The sequence below is a fragment of the Durio zibethinus genome, chromosome 15, assembly GCF_047325235.1.
Source record: "Durio zibethinus cultivar Kanyao isolate XHJ-2024 chromosome 15, ASM4732523v1, whole genome shotgun sequence".
Classification (NCBI taxonomy): Eukaryota; Viridiplantae; Streptophyta; class Magnoliopsida; order Malvales; family Malvaceae; genus Durio; species Durio zibethinus.
This window is the reverse complement of record NC_143176.1, coordinates 18673222-18688456: the sequence shown is the minus strand read 5'-3', so window position 1 is coordinate 18688456 and position 15235 is coordinate 18673222. Positions and strand designations below refer to the sequence as shown.

The window sequence follows — 15235 nt, the reverse complement described above, 5'->3', positions numbered from 1 at the left end:
GTCAAAATCTAAAGAAAATTAAAAAAAATTTACAAATATAAGATTGAATCTCAATTTTACAAAAAATAACCTAAAAAAATAGACAAATCCTTTAAACTAAATTTCAAGTTCAATTCTTACTTTAATTATTATTACAATAAAATTTGCTTTCTATGACCATGCGTCCTCCAAAATAAGCTTAAAATGAGCTTGGAGTTTTTTCCTTGTTTCACCCTTTGTCCCTCAAAGCGTGTTCTTCAATTTCTCTCTTCACCTAATCTAACAAGTAAAAACCCATATGTACTTCAATTTTCCACATAGAATTAGATCAAGGAACCAAGATTGAAGATTGGTATTTGCTAGTCCATGGTCATAGTCATCAAAGCATGCTTAATTACTTGACTTTCTTAAAAAAACAAAAAAAAGGGAAATGACCATTCTTATTTCCGTGGCCCTGAATTTCAAAATTGAGTTCGATTTTTCGCTTTCCAACAGGAGTTTTAGCTGTTGACTGAAAATGGTGATGCCAGCTGTTCTTGAATTTCATGCGCTTGTTAAACCTGTTTCTTCTGAAGTGACAGAAAATGAAACAAAACCAAAATTTTTTCTGAGGTAGAGTTGGTCCAGGTATTAATGTTACCGGCAGCATTTCGCTGAATGCGGAATAAAGTTGTTCACACGATGTCCCAAACTTCTTGATTTAAGTCCAGCAAACGATTGGGTAGAAAAAAAAAAAAAAAGAAAGAAAATACAGGATCACTAATCATTGTCCCATGTTTTATTGTTTCTTCATTTGTTCAGTGACACATTCAAGAATTTTTGTTGAAGGGTATCTATTTAAAATATATATATAAAATATTGTCTGATGGATTTGATCAATTTTATTCATGAAAATGATGTTAAAAATTTTTTTTGGAGTGTTCATGGAATTTTTTAAAATTTTCTTATTTTCTAATTTTTGGGTGTAACAAAATTTTTTTTTAGGATATTCAGAACAAAATTTTCTTTTAATTTTTTTTTTTTCAATTTGAGAGTGTCCATGTAAATAGCATGTAAATCTGTGACTGATTCATATGAGTTTTTTTGTCTAATTTAATATACTCACATCCTTAAATCTAATATATGTATAAATATTATTTATGATAATTTTAGATACAATTTGAGAAAAAAATATAAAAATGGTATAGTTTAAAATTGAGAAGAATTTATATAGATTTGACAATTAAAATAAAAAATATATATTGTATTTATCGTGTTAATATAAATTTAGATATGATAATTTTTATATTTATAAATATTTAATATGAAATAACCATAATATAAATATACGAATTATTAAATTTGTTTAATATGATTTCTTACTTACCTTAATCTCAAATATATGATTCTTTTGTAACGTCATTCATCTTTCTTAGAATCTAAGGAATGGAAATATCTCGAATTCTTCATAATTTTCTTACTATCTTGGACAGCACAAAAAGTAGGTTAGGTATTTATAAGTTCCAATTGCTTAAAATGTAATTTGGCATAATATGCTTAAAGATTTGAAAATTTGATTTCTACTAACAAATGTTAGTGGAAAGTGTATATAAAGGGGATTAGTTTTGCATCTCACCTTTAAAAGGTTTGTCATCATTTTTCTCTTTCTTCTCAATCATGATTTATCTTCTTTTCAACATGGTGGTATGGCACTATTGAGACATTTCTTCTCTTAACGTCTTGAATAAAGAGGAATAGTGGGGCTATCAAGTTTTAAAGACTAAAGTTTTCAGGGTACACGAATACGAGATTTAATTTAATTAATTTATTTAATTTTTTTGAAAGATGATTTTTGAAAAAATTATTATTAAATTTTTTTTTAATTTTCAAGCTACGATATTTTTGTAAAATTAAAAAAAATTGGGGTGCATGTATAAAGGACAAGGGGTAAAGCTGATAATGAAGATGGGGGGCCAAATTGGACCTCCATTTTCATGAGTGGAGCAAATGAAGTCATTGGAAGTGGAAGCTGCAATGACAAGCAAAGCAATCTCTCTCCAAAAATCAATATCCCCACCCACCTCGTAAAGAAAAGAAAAGAAAAGAGCAGCATGAAAAAGGGGAAAAAAAAGTTGCATTGCATAATAAAACAACCACAAGTAACATCATCATCTTCATCAACAACATCGTTGATTTTCTCTTCTTCCCTCTTCATTTCCACCAACTACCATACCCACCCAATGTATCATTTTTGATCTGTTTGTTCTCTGTATCAACCTCTGTTTTCGTTCTGTTCTTTCTTATTTGTCAAAGCTTTGTTGTCCTCAACCTTGAAATTCTCAAGAGCAGTCCTATTTCTAGTGATGGATTCATTCGGTAGATCATCTGGTTTCCGTTTTAACCCAAATTCAAACGCCATTAGCGATGCAGACCGAGATTCCGAGTTTTCGGGCATTCTTGAAATCTATGTTCATCATGCTAGGAATATTCATAATATATGCATCTATGACAACCAAGATGTTTATGCCAAATTCTCCCTAACCTATAACCCTGATGATACCCACTCAACTAGAATCATCAATGGAGGTGGAAAAAATCCAGAATTCAACGAAAATTTGATGATGAAAGTCACTCAAATTGATGCTGTTCTCAAATGTGAGATTTGGATGCTTAGTAGGGCTAGAAACTATATGGAAGATCAGCTTTTAGGATTTACTTTGGTTCCCATTTCACAGGTTGTTGGCAAAGGAAAAGTCACTCAAGATTACAGCCTCTCTTCCACTGATCTATTCCATTCTCCTGCTGGTACCGTCAAATTGAGTCTTTCTTTGAACACTTTCGCACCTGTCAATTCCCAGACCAATTCCTTTCCTGAAATCACTATAACCGATTCTTCAATTTCTGCAGAAGTAGTATTGCTTGACCGAAAAATCTCCGAAGCTATTTCAGACCCGATTGAGTATTCAAGGATAGAATTTCCTGATATCAATGTTGTTAGGGAGAATCAGCAAATGGTTTCTGAGTACTTTGATGGGTTGAATTCAAGGCCAGGAATTGCTTCATTTCTCCACCTTGGTGCCTCTCACCAGCACGTTGAAGATTATGAAATGACAGCAAATTCATCTGAAGAAAATCATGGTGAATCCATTTCTCCAAATGGAAGCCTTCAAAATTCTGGATTTTTGAGTTCAACTACAACAAGCTTAAGTGATGATAGGAACTCAGCTGACTCTACGGAGAAGAAGAGTCGTCTTGGTGGCGAGTCATCAAATTCTCTCAACGCATCGGTCACTACCGAGGCTAATCCAAGCTCAGGTGCTTGCCCGGATACCCCAACTTCAAAGAAAGGAGGTGAACTCACTGAACCTAGAGATGTCAAAGACTTGCACTATTCAAGGAAAGAAGAAGAGAGCAACAAAGAAGGAAATATGAATTCTGTTAAATTTGGTCAAGTTTTTTCATCTCCAGTCGGAAACATCAATCTTGAGGCAGAACAGTCCGCAATGCAGCAACAAATAGTAGACATGTACATGAGAAGCATGCAACAGTTTACTGAGTCGTTGGCTAAGATGAAGCTCCCAATGGATCTTGACAAACCTGAACCTGATGATCGCGGAGATTTGATTCAAAACCACAGCAAGAAAACAGAACAGGAGAAAAAGAAGGATGGGTCAAGGGTTTTTTATGGTAGCCGGGCATTCTTCTAAGTTCTAATCAATCCACATTGCTGCAAAAAAAAAAAAAAAAAGAAGAACTATGATCTTAAACTTATCAAAACTTGGGGTTTCCCTTAGCTTCATGACTAGTATTTTTGACATTGATTTTAACAAACTTCTCTTGTTGAATAGCGTAGTTTTATCGGGAATTCAGCTGTTAATTCTTCTATTAACTTAAATGTGAGATTGTAATTTATAGCTGATGAATATGAATAAATTACGAATATCCTTCTGTTTTTGCTTTGGAGAAAACAAGAAATCATTCTTTTGATTTAGAGCTTTAGAATTTCTTCATCTCCAAGCACTCAAGAGGAAATATTCAGATATCCTTTGCTGTTGCTATTGCTATGATCAATGAGCAACTTTCTATATCCAACAGAAAATGTTTGTTCTGGTGCTTTGTAGAATTTACATTCCCTGTTAGAAAACACCAGACTCCATTTATTTTGTTGTAAGAATCTTATCTGAAAAAGTGATTTGTTTTGCGTTATTTTGTTTTTGCAATGATTACATTTATTTAGTGGCATAATTGTTGAAATCTTTTCGTTATTAGTTTGGCATAGGATAGAATCAAACTGCTTAGAAAAACCTGACATTCCATTTTACATTATTTTCCTCAAGCTGCAGGCAGGGCTTGAAAGGATGAGAAAGGCGTTTTTTCCATTGCATATTCAAGGCTGCATGTTATTACTGTGAAATCTGAGTTCTTGAAATGAATGCCTTTCAAGTTTCACCTCTAAATCAGTTGTGACCATTTAATTTTTATTGGGAAAACTCCAAGCATTAAATGCTTTAATGGGTTCTATATGCCAATCAAAATTAATTAAATTAAACCAATTAAATTAATTCCTTGTCTCTATCTGATTTTTACGGAAGTTTAAAATAAGTTTTACTTTAATATATTTTTTACTATTAATATTCTTTTATGAATTTTCTAATAGATTAGAGAACAAGAAAATGTGCAGTCAAATTATACTTTGAAAGCTATCATAAATAAAATTGATATTTTGAGGTAGTTCTTTCTGAAGAGAAGGGAATATGAATTATGTTCCTCAGGTCATGATCAATATGTTGAAAAATGCAGCCAAAAACTAAAATTTTGGTTGTGGTGGTGGGGGCAGAATTCAACCAGTTTTTCAACACAAAAGTGCTGCCACATACTTGAAAATGTATAACACAAGGCAAGGGAAATGTGTGCTATATTTACCAAAAAAAAAAAAAAAATCCTTTGAATGATTTGGAATCCAATGAAGGAATAATTTAACTGGCCAAACATTTTTTTGTTTGAAAGTGTTATTACCAATGATGTTTTAACACATCATTTCCGGACCCGTTATAATTTAAAAAAAAAAAATTGATGATACTCATTGAGGTCACGTCGTACCAACTATAAATGGTGGGCTCAACCCTTTCCGTTTTTTTTCTTTCAAATTTGATACTTTGCCCTCAAGTACTTCTCTTCACACCCCATTATTATTAACATTTAATTTTTATTTAATACACTTCAAATCTAAAATATAAATTTATTAAAAAGTTCAAACACTTGTCTTTTCGCATTCTTTTTTGTTCAATCAAAATTCTTAAATCCTTGAAAAATTAAATCACAAATTAAATTTCAATCACTTATTTGACGTTAGATAGTTTAGAATAAAAAATAAATCATTTATTTTTTTCGTTTGATTTTGTGTTTAAAATTTTTAATTTTGAGATGCAATTTGAACATTTTGAAAATAAATTTTTGAAAATTGTTAAAGAGTTTTGAAAATGAATGTCTGAAATCGTTCAAGAATTTTTGAAAATTCATTTTCAAAATCCCTTAAAGATTTTCGAACATCCATTTTTAAAGACGTTTAAAAATTTTTAAAAGTATATTTTAATAATTTCTTAATGGATTATGACATTAATTTTTGGAATCCTTTAAAAATTTTCAAAAATAGATTTTTGATACACTAACTTGGTACCATAAGGAACATTGACTCTGATAATATCTTTAGTAGACTGACAAATATGAAAATAGAGACTTCTAATCTTTTAGACACAAGGCACTGTTCGTTAAATAATATTTGCAACATTTTTGCAATTACGACAAATATGCTTTTGAGAGGAATCGTTAAGTGAGAAAAGGTACTTGTGCAAGTTGGCTACTGCACCATATGCGTTGGAGTGTGGCTACCTCATCGCACATAATGTAGTAGCCACTTGTAAGAGCACCCCTTCACAATTATTGATTCATCTTAAATGCACGTTTGTTAGAATTAGAAAAATGTTGCAAATATTATTGAATGGGCAGTATGGCCGAAAGATTAGAGGTTTCTATTGTTAGATTTAAATAGTCCATACCTCGAAGAAATCATTAGAAACCCGTTTAGAGATTTTAGTAAGGGACATCCGATGTTTTCATGCAAGACATTGATCGAAAAATTGTAACAAAGAAACTAAAGTAAAAAGTTACTTCCGAAAATGAATTTTCAGATAATTATAATACTTTTTGAAAATGCATTTACGGATATATAATTGCAATGCTTATCATTAATGCATTTTCGGATAAATGTAATACTTTTTGAAAATGCATCTAGTATAGTAAAGAAGTTTCCAAAAATGATTTTTTAGTACATTAAAAAATTTTTTGAAAATAGATTTTTAATAACTTATTAAGAAGAAGTGTGACTGACAAAAAAGTAATTAACTAATAGGTATTTAAATAATTTTCTTAAAAATTAATTTTTTGAGATGTATTGAAAATTTTTTAAGGTGCAAATGACACCACTCTTTGTTACCAATTTATTGGCTAACTATAAGCTTCATTTTGTTAAGTGATTGTTGTCATTGATTTTTATTCTTTCTACTTCATGGTTAACATTATATAACTCTTGACCGACCCTTTTGTTAGAAAATTTAAGAAAATAAAAATAGTAAGAAAGAAGAAAATATGGCTTTGAGGCGTTAAAAACACTATCTTAAAAGCAATTATACCTATAAGATATAACAAAGCCTTAAAACTCTCTAAATCAAATGTATTGAAATTGGTCAGGTAGAAAGATTTATTTATAATAAATGAATAATCACCAATCAAGTTAATTCAAAAAGTCATGATATTCTGTATAGTTATGTTTTATTGTTTAAATAAACTTTATTTAAACAATTATGTTTTCTTGTTCAGATATGTTTATTCGTACCATCATGTTTTTTACTATTTAAATATGTTTATTCAGAATCAGTAATATTTTGACATAAAAAATAATAATAAAAAAAGATTTAAAAATTAAATCTATTTGCCAAATAAGCCCAAGTGCCCATCTTTGACTTTTAAAATCGTTTAACCCACTAGAAAAACTCCTAGCAAGCCCAAATGACTTGGCTTACTCTAACATTTAGCTTAATTACTTAAATAACATAAGTAATATCTTTCAAACCATATATAAGTGATCTTTTTACTCAATGTGGGATACACCATATTCTAAACTACCTATAATCTTTCACTAGTTTGGAATGTTGGTGCTTAATCTTTAGCCTTTCACACAAATAAATATTATGAATATAAGAAGGTATCTTTCGATTTAAACCTTCAATTAACGTATATATCTTAGAATTATAACAAAGTTGATGGTGTCCGCAGATTAAACCTCAACTTCTAGTGTTAGAATTGAAGATATAACACACATAATACTTATTTAATATTCCATCAGAGGTTTATAACCGCTTTAGCACTATTATGATCATGTAACTATATTTGTTCATAAACATTTGCAAGAAAGTTTCAATTTTCTTATTGAAGCGGCACTACTTCTATGTTTATATAGGTGAAGTTTCTTATTTATGTCTCCATTACTATAGACATTTAATTATAAACTTCATTAATAGTTCAATCTCATCCTCCATTTACGCAATGGCTTACACTAGTATTTCAAATATTTAGAATTGGTTGACTAGTGTTTACAGACACATAACAATAACTTATTGTTACTTCTTAAACTTTGCAATTAGATGTTACTAATTAAAAGTTAGGTTTCCATTATTAGTGTCTAAAAGGAATTTTAAACCCATTCCACTTGTGGTGCTTCTTACCAAATTTTTAGGTAGTGCTTTGGTAAGATGATCTGCTAAGTTGTTAGCAGATTTAACATATATTATGGTAATTACTTCATTTTTTTATCACTTCTCTGATATAATCTTGTCTTAGACTAATATGTCTAGATTTTTCATTATAAATTTCATTATAAGCTCTAGACATAGTGGCTTCACTATCACAGTATAAGAAAATGGCTGTCATTGGTTGTAGCTACAACTTTATATCCATTAATAAATTTCTTAGCCATTCAACTTCTTTGCCTGCTGCAGCTAAAGCTATAAATTCAGATTCCATAGTTGAATGTGAAATGCAAGTTTTTTTCTTGGATGCCTAATTAATTGCACCACCTCTAACGGTAAACATCCATCTTAAAGTGGATTTATTATTACTTATACTAGTAATCCAACTTGCATCTGAATATCCTTCCAAAACAGTTGGATCTCTAAAATAAAATAAGCCAAATTCTTTAGTTCTTTTAATATAACCTAAAACTCTTCTTATGGCTTTCTAATGACTTATACTAGACTTACTTATATATCTTGATAACTTGTAAATAGCAAAAGCTATATTTGGTCTAGTACAATGCATAGCATACATAATACTTCCAATAGCACTAGCATATTCAAGTTGTACAATTACATAGCCTTGATTTTTTGTTAATTTTATACTTATATCATATGGAGTATTGGCTTTTTTTATATTAAAATACTTAAACTTATCAAGCAGTTTTTCAATGTAATGACTTTGATTAAGTACGAAACTCTTGTTATATCTTTTAACTTTAATTCCCAAAATGGTATCAACTTTTTTTTAAATCTTTCATTTTGAAGTTAGAAATCAGATACTTTTTGGTTTCATTTATGCCAATTATATTAGTATTAAAAATTAGCATATCATCCATATAGAGACATATTATAACTCTATATTCTTTAGTAAATTTTGAGTAAATGCATTTATTTGCTCCATTATGTTTAAAACCATTGGCTACTATGGTTGAATCAAACTTTTCATGCCATTATTTTAGGAGCTTGCTTTAGCCCATAAAGTGACTTAATTAATTTACAAACTTTATTCTTATTACTTGGAAGAATAAAACCTTCTGGTTGTTTCATGTATACTTTTTTCTTTAAGTTACCATCTAAAAAAGCCGTCTTAACATCTATTTGATGCACATGTAATTTATAAATGAAAGCCAAGGCTATAAGAACTCTGATGGATGTTATTCTAGTTATTGGAGCATATGTATCAAAATAATCTATGCCTTACTTTTGTTTAAAACCTTTTGCAACTAATCTTACTTTAAAAGTTTGTACAGAACAATCTGTATTATATTTCTTTCTAAACACCCATTTACATCCCATAGGTTTAGAACCTGGAGGTAAATCTACCAAGACCCATGTATTATTGGACATGATTGAGTTCATTTCATCATTAATAGCTTCTTTCCAAAAAGTAACATCTCTTAAAGTCATAGCTTTATTAAATGTTTTAGGGTCTTCATCTACATTTAGTAGAATTGGTGTTTTCTTAAGCACTTTGATTCTATTTCCTTCTACTAAGAATACTATAGAATCTGGAGAAACAAAATCAAAAGGTAAAAGATTCTCTTTTCTAGCTCTTTTTCTCCTTCAAAGTTTAACATAATCATTACTTTCTTTTCTTCTATTTTCAGTCATAGGAATCATTTCAATTTGTTTCTCCATATAAATTTCAATATCACATATAAACTTATTTTCAAAAAATCTACATGAATAGATTCAACAATAACATTAGTATTTAAATTAAGGAGTCTATATGCTTTTGAATTCTGTGCGTAACCAACAAAAATACTTTTAATACATCTAGGTCCTAATTTTGATTTATGAGGATGAGGTATTTTATAAAAGGTAATGCACCCCCACACTTTAAAATAATCCAAATTTGATTTTTTGTTATGATTCCAAAGTTCATATGGTGTCTTTAAGAATTTCTTTAAAAGAATTCTATTATATATATGGCATGCTGTTAAAAGTGCTTTTTTTCCAAAGATTTAGAGGTAATTTGGCATTTAACAATATACTATTTACCATATCAACTAAGGTTTTATTTTTTCTTTCGGCTAAACCACTTTGTTGAGGTGCATGAAGGGCTGTCTTTTGATGAATAATTCCATTATCTTCACAAAAAAGAGAAAATAAATCAAGAAAATATTCGTCACACCTATCAGTTCAAAAAATTTTGATTTTTTTCTCCTTTTGATTTTCAACAACTGATTTATATTCTTTGAATTTATCAAAAACTTCATTTTTTTTCTAATTAGATACACAAAAGTATAATGAGAACTATCATCTATAAATGTTATAAATACCCTTTTCCTCCTTTTGTTAATAAACTATTTAACTCACAAATATCAAAATGTATGAGTTCTAACAATTCGATATTTCTTTAGCTTTAGAAAAAGGTTTTTTAGTCATTTTTGCGTTGACACAGATTTCATATTTTATATCATAATTTTTCTGGTATGTTATATAACCATGCTTAGTCATATGATTCATATAATGATAATTTAAATGTCCTAATCTAGCATGCCATAAAAAAGAAAAATACTCAACCACATAAGCAGAAATATTATTTATTTCATCAATGCTTAGTTTAAACATACCATCATTAGAATATCCTTTTTTAATGAATACACCATTTTTGGATACTATAACTTTATCGAACTCTAGTACAATCTTAAAGCCTTTCTTACATAATTGATTTACAGATACAAGGTTCTTTCTAATTTCAAGAACATAAAAAACATTAAGTAAAGTTAGTTTTTATCTTGAGGTGAATTTTAATTCAATTGTTCTTTTTTCAATCATTTTGGCAGGAGCATGATTTCCTATTAAGATATTTTTTGGTCTCTTACATTCTTCATAAGTCTTGAACTACTCTTTTTTGTTGTAAACATGAATTGTTTCACCAGAATCTAGCCACCAATTCGGTGACTTATTTGCAGTAGCCATATGAACTTTGATGATCATTCCAATTTACATGTCAATCACCATTGTAACAAGTTCATTAATTTTTTGCTCAATCAGATTTGCTTTGCTTTCAGAACTAGAACCAATCTTAATTCTAGCATTTTTAAATCTGTAATCTTTAATCAAATATTCTTTCTTTCCATAATGGAAACACATTTTATTCTTGTTAAATTTGAATTTCTTAAATCCATTCTTCTTGACTTTAAAATTGTTTTGAAATTTACCAAAAGATTTGTGAGTTTTTCCAAAATTTTGTCCACTCACATAATTCACATTGCAACCTCCAAGAAAGAGTGCATCTCTTGCACAAATTTTCACTTTAATCTGTATGTGAGTCTGAAATTCTTTAATAATGAAAGTATCTATTGAATGCAAAATTTTCTTCCTATATTCATTCCAAGAAGGAAAAATTTTTGACAAAATAGCTCCAACTTGAAGTGAATCAGGAACCTTAATTTCTAGCTCACTTAACTTAGAAACTAGAATTTGTAACTCGTGCGCTTGGTCCATGATTGGTTTATCATCAGTTATTAAAAATTTAAAGTATTTCAAAGCTAAAAACTTATCCGTACCTTTTTTTTTGTTTGTGTATTTGTGTTTAAGAGCAATCCATACCTCTTTTGGTGTTTTCATATTTTTGTATAGGTTATATAAATGGTCAGATAATGAATTCAAAATATAACCTTGACGGACTAGTTTGTTTTATTCACGTTTGCTTCTTGTTGCCTTAACAACATTAAAATCTTCAGGAGTTGGTTTTGGAATTGGTTCCAAATTTGGATCAAGTACATAAAACATCTTCAATGCAATCAACAAAAAAACCATCTTGTCATTTCATCTATTGTAGTTTGATCCATTAAAACGATCAAGTCTGATTACATCTTTATTTTGAAAATGAAACTTCATGCTTGATTCCAAATCCATAGCAACAGTAGGGACAATAGTAGATGTAGTATCTATAATTACCTTTAAATTGTTAAAAAATTTAATAAAACAAAAATAGTAAGAACGAAGAAAATATGACTTTGAGGTGTAAAAAACACTATCTTAAATGCAATTATGCCTATAGGATACAACAAAGCCTTAAAACTCTCTAAATCAGATATAGTGAAATTAGTCAGGCAAAAAGATCTATTTATAATAAATGAACAGTCACCAATCAAGCTAATTCAAAAAGTCATGACATTTTGTATAATCATGTTTTATTATTTAATAAACTTTATTTAAATAATCATGTTTTCCTATTTAGATATGTTTATTCGTACCATCATGTTTTTCATTATTTAAATATATTTATTTAGAATCAGTAATATTCTGAAATAAATAAAAAATAATAATAATAAAAGATTTAAAAATTAAATATATTTGTCAAACAAGCCCAAATGCCTAAGTACCTATCTTTGACTTTTAAAATTGTCTGACCCACTAGAAAAACTCTTAGCAAGCTTAAATGACTTGACTCACTCCAACACCTAGCTTAATTACTTAAATAACATAAGTAATTTTTTTAAAATCATATATAAGTAATCTTTTTACTCAATGTGAGATACATTACATTCTAAACTACCAATATCTTTCATTACTCGACCTAGCAACACCTAGAACGTTTGTGAGACATGATGTCGTTAGGCTTGAGTTCCAATTTGAGCAACCCATTTCTTAGGGCAATACCAAAACCCGTTTCTCAGGACTTGCAATTCTTGGTAAGGAATATTAATTGTGTCGTGTCAAGATAAGAGTATAATAGAGTAAAATAGATAAATAATTATATATACATGAAAACTATAAGTATGAATAAATCTTAACCTTGAGTCCTCGAACCTTCCTTTCAATGGATGATATAAGTTTAAAAACATGTAAATTTTTGTAGCATGTTTTTATTTGAAAAAAAATTCAAATTATACTATTTGAATAGAGAGATTCATGCACCAATTTTACACCAAATGCTTGTTTTTTTTTTTTTTTTATTGTTAACAAAATTGTTATTACTTTGACACATATGTGTTCATGAATCGAATTGAGTAAGATTAATTAATACCTCTAGAGGCTTGTTTGAACCCTAACTTGATCTACCCACTTAAGAACATATTATTCATATTATTTAAGTTTATTACTAAAATTTTTATATTAATATTTTTGATATCCTTTTAAAATTAAAAATTTTAAAAAATATTTTATAATAAATTATATTTAAAATTGGATTAGGTTCGACTTTGAAAATTTTTATCCAAAATTTCACTTGCCATGCCAAACCCACGAATATAGCAAGTCATTTGACACATAAACAGATTTACTTTGGTGGAGATTTTTTTTCTTTTAATTTTAGTTGTTGTTAATTCAACAATAGTTTGAATATAGGGCATGGAACTTGTATCAGGCACTAGTGATTCATGTTACACATGATTCGTTCCTATACGAATAATATTTAGTGCAAATATTTAGTAGTAATTTATTTTACTATTAAAAAATAAAAAATATAAAAATAAAAGTAATTTATTTTGAGTTTCACTATTGTAACAAAGTGAAATGAGTCGAAGAATTCATCAAACAAGAGGCCAAAATTTATAAATCATATTTGAATCAACAAGTTTTAAGTAATTATATCATAAAGCCACCATCATCTATAACTTAATATTCAAGTTGTCCCTCAAGGATTTTATAGCTCAATTTTCAGTCATATAGGATAGGACATTAAAGTTGATTTGAGGGGTAATTTTGATAGTAAAAGATGACAGCCTCCTTCAATTACAATCCAGCTTGACACATTAAGTTTAATAACTTGACACGTTTTCTTTTAAAGCCTTAATATAGTTTTTTTTTTTTTTCAAATTGTTTAAATGTTTAAAATATTTTGATTGGTGCTGCCTACTAAATTGAAACAAAAAATAAACAAAGAACTATAGAAGTTTCTGGATAGAGGTTTGGGATAGGGAAAAGGGAGAAAGGAGAAGAGAGATCAAAGCAAAAACCTGTTGTGGCGTGTGATGAAATGGGATGCTGTTACAACGATGGAAGCTGGCACAACAAGGAATGAAGCGCAAATGTTGGCTAATCAGGGGTAGCGCACAAAAGGAGTTGAAGATGGCATATTCTAAAAGGATGACTAAGCACACAAAGCCGGTAGGATCGTTAGAGGCTTAGTTGGTAGAATATTGTCAATAGCTGAATTTCTCACTAGGGCCTTGTATTCAGCAAAGGAAAAAGTGATGTAATTGAGCTATACATATGTTAATATTGTAAACGAATGGATTATGAAAGAAAATTACAAGAAATTTGTTTCTATTCTCTTTATTCTCTTTTATCTCTCTGGCCTATTTTCTTCTTCAACCTTCTTCTTTCTCGTTTTTCTTTGGTTCACTACATCATAGTCATTCTATGACAAATTGGTATTAGAGCATTTTAAGATCCAACTAAGCTAAAAAAATTTAGCCATGGCGGAAGTTACAATCAATATCCTTGAGGAGCAAGTTCGAGCTACGCAAATCCAGTTCGATAAGTTAATGGTTGCAAAATCAGTGGCTCCTAAATGGTGGGAAGAGCAAACGAGAAGCATTTTGGCCAAGTTGGATAAGTAGATGTTTGAGCTATTAAAACCATAGGGACAATCTGATTTTGAAAGAACTAATATAGCACATAACAGCTTTCCAACCCCATAATTTCAGTCTAAAATAGAGGGTTCAAATTCTGTGATTCTAGTGGTGACAGAAACCGTATTGGAAATTAAAGCTGAACTAGTGACTTTGAAAGCTGGTTTACTTGGAGCAAGAGTGACAGAAACAACTTATTCTGAGGTTGATAAGGTTGCTTCCAAACCCCTATCTCCATCAAAATCTCCTGCAAATCATGTTAAGGGCAAAATAGCTAAGGAGTATAAAGGTGTTGCAGTAATGGTTTATCATTCAATATTATTTCTTGCGGAAAGAAAGATGATCAGCAACACTCTCAAACTACGTAAGTATGATTTTGTTGCTGGAAGTGGTGCTTTTGTTGCCTTGAATGTTTTGTTATATAGAGCTAAGATTGAGCTGCTAAACCATGATAGTAGTTGTATAAAAGAAATAACTCTTAAGCTTTGCACAATAGATAAGGGACCAGAAAGATGGCCTTGGGATCTAGACAAGGTTTCCGTTGTCATTTATGATAATGGATGCAACAATAATGAAGATATTAATTTTCGGTTAACAAATATTGTTGTTGAGCTTTATAATGCAACACTCTCATTTCATCAGGTTTTGGAAAATGTCAATGAGTGTATGGTTCTTGATAATGAAACCCTTTATGATGCCTCTCTCCGTACCTTCAGTTTCATTACTCCAAGTTTTAAAAGTCTCAACCATCTAATTTTTGCCATCATGAATGGTGTTACATACTGCCTTTGCTTAATTCAACTTTCGTAAGTTTGCCGAAATCCTCAACCCATTTCCACGAATACATTTCTTCATGATTGTATTTGCATCTTTCACCTTTCATGGTTCCCAACGGTA

The 15235-nt window shown here is 29.6% G+C and overlaps 1 protein-coding gene across 2 annotated transcripts; it reads left to right on the top strand.

Moving 5' to 3' along the window:
• Positions 1-1922: 1922 nt before the first annotated feature.
• LOC111302031 (uncharacterized) lies at positions 1923-3898 on the top strand. Of its 2 annotated transcripts, XM_089744675.1 has the most exons (2): positions 1923-2763; positions 2866-3898. In XM_089744675.1, exons 1-2 carry the CDS (start codon positions 2322-2324, stop codon positions 3663-3665), a joined length of 1242 nt encoding a protein of 413 aa, XP_089600801.1. In that variant the 5' UTR covers positions 1923-2321; the 3' UTR covers positions 3666-3898. The 2 variants fall into 2 exon arrangements, with proteins under 2 accessions (XP_089600801.1, XP_022753707.1); XM_022897972.2 differs by having other exon boundaries at positions 1924-3898.
• Positions 3899-15235: the final 11337 nt, after the last annotated feature.

Coding starts and splice junctions, on each gene's coding strand:
- LOC111302031 (XM_022897972.2), top strand. CDS start 2,322: ATGGATTCATTCGGTAGATCATCTGGTTTCCGTTTTAACCCAAATTCA.